The sequence below is a fragment of the Engraulis encrasicolus genome, chromosome 17, assembly GCF_034702125.1.
Source record: "Engraulis encrasicolus isolate BLACKSEA-1 chromosome 17, IST_EnEncr_1.0, whole genome shotgun sequence".
NCBI lineage: Eukaryota > Metazoa > Chordata > Actinopteri > Clupeiformes > Engraulidae > Engraulis > Engraulis encrasicolus.
This window is the reverse complement of record NC_085873.1, coordinates 331,392-336,488: the sequence shown is the minus strand read 5'-3', so window position 1 is coordinate 336,488 and position 5,097 is coordinate 331,392. Positions and strand designations below refer to the sequence as shown.

The window sequence follows — 5,097 nt, the reverse complement described above, 5'->3', positions numbered from 1 at the left end:
GAAGATGTATGCATACATGCTTAATCCAAATTTCAGATAGTGAACTAATGAACGCACAATGAAAAAGGAATTACAGAGGCTTGGCCTTTAGGGGCCTCTTGACTCCCGGTAGGCCCGTGCAGTAGGCTAATCAATCCTTGGGCACTGATATTGTTTTTAACAACCACGAACGAATGAACTTCTTTCTACTGTATGTTAACAAAAGTATTATATTTATTTTAGTGACTAAATACAATGTTTAAAAACGTTCCAGCATGCTGCAAGGTGGCAGAGTAAGATTCAGGCTAATTTAATGTAATGTAGTCTAATCTAATATAACATCAGCATTACTGAAATTCACGTGGAAAAAGAAACTAATAAATATCTTGCTGCCATCCCTTTATTTTATAATTCTTTATGTTTTAATTGCAGACACACTTGATCTTTTGTCATCCTTTTCTGGATCTGGTTAACAAAAAGGAGCTTTGTGCTGTGCTGTGTATGTGTGTGTGTGTGTGTGTGTGTGTGTGAGAGAGAGGGGGGGGGGGGGGCAGCATGTCTGTTGAACGGGAGGGAGGGGGTTGGGCATCGCATCTCTCCTCCTGGTGCTCGCTGCTGTCGAAGAGGCTGCCGGGAGCTCAACAAAGCGCCGGCTGGGAGACATCCGTGCCAAGCAGCAGCGCGCGGAGGTGGTCGGTGGTGAGATGGTCTGACAAAAGAGGAGATGCGCGCACACATAGCAGAAACGTTCCGCCGTTAGACTGCCATTGCCACACAAACACACACAGCGAGGCGAGCTGTGGAGCAGGTTGAAGCTATTCTCCGACGCCACAGCAGACGTCTACACCGTAAGCGGCGGTCTGTGTTGGGTTTGGGGGTTAGAGGAGTAGAGAGGAAAGGCAAAACAGGCCGGTGTGTCAGCAAAAAAAGAAACAACAGTTGGAGACCTATCTAACCGGGTTACGTAGGCCTGCGGGAGCTACCGGCGAGCTGTCACCAGGAGGATAGACCGTCTGTCTGGAGGCTGATGCTTCGTGAGGAAAGGATGGAGGAGTTCGAGACTGTGGAGGACGAGCCGTGGTACGACCAACGGGACCTGGAGCAGGGTGAGTGTGAGGAGTGTGTGTGTGTGTGTGTGTGTGTGTGTGTGTGTGTGTGTGTGTGTGTGTGTGTGTGTGTGTGTGTGTGTGTGTGTGTGTGTGTGTGTGTGTGTGTGTGTGACGTTGAGACCTGCCACTTTGGGCGCTAGTGAAGGGGGCACGCACGAGCCGCGGATGCTGCAGAGGTGTCGGTGCTGCCAATAAACCCCTCGGCAGCAGCATCACGCCAGTAGGCTCAGTGTGCGCGCGCTTCTGTCGGTTCAGCACCTGCCTGGTTGGCTGTCTGTTCCGCATTTGTGTCAAAAGAAAGGGATGCAAGGCTTGTGGTTGCCCACCAAACGGGGTATATGACGGTGAATCCTCCTTGTACAGTATCGATTGCCAAAGACTTTGGGCTTTTAGTTATTAAAAAGAAAATCTTTATAACCGCACCGTTAGGACATCTTGATCTAGTATTTAGAATTGGTAGTGACGTTTTATCAAAATTGTACTGTCTTTTACTAACACAAAGAACACCATGGCGAGCAGTCACTCTGCGCTCGCGCTGGAAAGAATGATGATGTCATTCTCTTCCAGCTGACGGCTCGTGCGTAGCATTAGCGCTCATGCTCTGCAAGTCAGCCCAGGGGCCACTCAACACACACACACACACACACACACACACACACACACACACACACACACACACACACACACACACACACACACACACACACACACACACACACACACAGGGGCCATGACAGTCAAGCAACCGCAGCACGTGCCGTGGTTTTGCACATGTCAGATCTTATTAGACTTCTGTGCTTTCTTCTCTGGCCCAGAGAGAAAGAGGGAGAGAGATGCTTGTGGCTCTTCTCCATTGCACCAGCTTGTCTCTGTTTTCTCCAGTTAATCAGAAGCAGATACATAGCCTACCGTAGATACGATAGATAGATAGATAGATAGATAGATAGATAGATAGATAGATAGATAGATAGATAGATAGATAGATAGATAGATAGATAGATAGATAGATAGATAGATAGATAGATAGATAGATAGATAGATAGATAGATAGATAGATGGTTCCTCTGGGCACTAGGTTGCTCTCCAGGAGCTTTGAAAGGATGTTCAAATAGCGCCCAAGTAGCCCTCGGGTAGCCCTCGGGTAGCCTTGGTCTCATTGCAGGGCCAGCCCCGGGCTGGCCCGGACAAAAGGGGGCTGACGGTGATCTCATCAAAAGGGGGCTAGGTGCTAAAGATGGCCGCCGGGCCAGGTTGTGGGGCTAAGGGCCGATTTCCCTGGCCCGTCGAATTCGATGGGCCAGCAAGCACCGCCGAGGCTCGGAGGCGGGGTCAACCTCTGTGTAAAAATGTGGCTGCATGGGGGACTTATCGCTAAATTCTGGGCAAATTATGGTTAAGCATTAGTTTGGGGTGTTTGGCTTTCTTATGGCATAATTTCATAGGATGCAACCTTGGCACTTCTGTTTGTGTTTTTAAAGTTATTTAGTCAACATAACTTTTTTGTTGTTATCGGATCATGGGCACCACTACACTTAAACTTGGGATGTCATAGCTAAGTCATGTCGGCTTTTTTCTGCTTTTAGCCGCCAACTCTTGTGCCATTATCGTGATTTGGCATGCTTTCCACTGGACACCAATAAAAAGTGTCTCACAAATACTCACACATGACATTTATGTCGGCTTATTTAGCTTTTGCGCTATTATCGCCGAAGGTCTGGTAGGCTAGGCTATATCGCACGTTTCAGACTGATCGCCAAACACAGTTTGAAATTTACACAAGGGCTTTAATGTCAAATGGATGGAAATAACATGAATGAATAGACAGGTGGCACGCCGCAACGAGGGGGTGTGTCGCTATGTCCGGGGCTATGATATAATTTTCTATAGCAACTGATGAAGGTGCTATGTCTCAGGGATTTGGTCTCCTTTCACATGGTAACTTATTCAATTACCTGCACATTCATGTCTCGCTATGTCCGGGGCTCATGCTTCTGTGCGCGATTGGGGGGATTAACTGGGCATGTTCGCACGTCTCCTTCTGTTCACTCTCAGTTGTCGAGCTGCTCGTATTTTCATGCGTCTTTGTCTTCTTAACATGCGCTGCGTCCCATACAGCTTCTGAATCGACAACTTTGCCATGTAATAAAACTGTTCTTGAAAGGCAAGCCATTTTCTTTGCAGTTCTTGTCGTCTTTGTCCGTAGGCTATGAGCCAAACGGCGACCTGCTCCAGCAGAGTTTGCTCCATTTTATTCTCCTCCTTTGTCGTTCTGTTGTTGTCCTCTAACAATCAAGTAATGTCTAACAATCAAATAATAAAAAAATAAAGTGTCTTGGTGCTTTTAAAAAAAACCTGAATGACATAAAATAATAAATATTGCTTATCGGACAAAATCGGCTTACACTTACACTTAAAAAATATACACTTAAAAAATGCAAATATCGGCCCGATACCGATATGTATATCGGTCTATCCTTACACAGTATACACAGTATTCCCACTTCAAAATTTCAGGGATTTCAGTATACCCACCTAAAATTGATTGATCCATTATTTAGAATAGCACAAATATACAATATACAGTATACCCACCTCAACAAATTATCTACAGCATACCCACCACAAAAAGTAGACTACACCACTGCTTGGCGCACACAAGCACACACGCGCGCACACACACCTCAAGCTCTTGTGCACAATTTGACATTTTACACACACTTCTCACTCTTTCTCTCACATACACATACACCTCTGGCCCACTTCATGGTGGCAGTTGAGTAGACCACACACACACACACACACACACACACACACACACACACACACACACACACACACACACACACACACACACACACACACACACACACACACACACACACACACACACACACACACACACACAAACACATAGTATGATCCAGCAATAACACACACACACAAAGAGCACAGTCCCACACGTGCAGAATTCCACCGTCAAGTGTTCTACAATGGAAGAACAGGCTCTTGACTCAATCTGATTGGACGTCTGACAGAGTGGCGCTGGACACTCAGCAGCAGCAGGCACCCACACTGAAATCATCTTTCTGAAGGTGTGTGTGTGTGTGTGTGTGTGTGTGTGTGTGTGTGTGTGTGTGTGTGTGTGTGTGTGTGTGTGTGTGTGAGTGAGTGTGTGTGTGAGTGAGTGAGTGAGTGAGTGAGTGAGTGAGTGAGTGAGTGAGTGAGTGAGTGAGTGAGTGAGTGAGTGAGTGAGTGAGTGAGTGAGTGAGTGAGTGAGTGAGTGAGTAAAAAAATAAAATGCAAAGTGTGTTTGGCATTTTAGGTGTCAAGTTTGTGTGTGTGTGTGTGTGTGTGTGGGTGTATGTGTGTGTAAGAGAGAGAGAGAGAGAGGTTTGATTGTTCCATCCAGAGTCTCATGTGCATAAGAGTGACACCCCCCCCCATACACACACATACACACACACACACACACACACACACACACACACACACACACACACACACACACACACACACACACACACACACACACACACACACACACACACACACACACACACACACACACACACACACAAACAGCCCAGTCACCACACCAAATGCATTAGGTAACACATGCCATGCCAGTGACCTGAAAGGTGATCTATTTAGACCCAGATCCGCTGCTCTCTCTCTCTCTCTCTCTCTCTCTCTCTCTCTCTCTCTCTCTCTCTCTCTCTCTCTCTCTCTCTCTCTCTCTCTCTCTCTCTGAGAGCACCCAGCCCTGCCATGCTGTGCCAAGAGAACAGCTGAGCGATGACGTCATCTCAGACACACACAGACACAGGAATCCAGGAAAAAGCACGCTTATGGCGCTATTACACAGTAATACCGTATTAGTGAAAGCCCACCTGGGAAACACCCATTGTCATTATAACACAGTACACCACCACAGCACACAGTTCTCACTGCATACAACAGATTTACGTTTATGCCAGCCTCACCCGTGCAAGAGGGCAGCCCCAAACGT

At 46.9% G+C, this 5,097-nt stretch overlaps 1 protein-coding gene across 1 annotated transcript in view; it reads left to right on the top strand.

The window, feature by feature from the left end:
* Positions 1-1,006: 1,006 nt before the first annotated feature.
* The window catches only part of cdr2l (cerebellar degeneration-related protein 2-like), a 17,284-nt gene continuing 13,193 nt past the window's right edge, over positions 1,007-5,097 (top strand). Inside the window, exon 1 of the mRNA XM_063221046.1 lies at positions 1,007-1,085. Within this exon, the coding sequence (XP_063077116.1) occupies positions 1,007-1,085 (79 nt within the window). The remainder of the gene's footprint in view (positions 1,086-5,097) is intronic.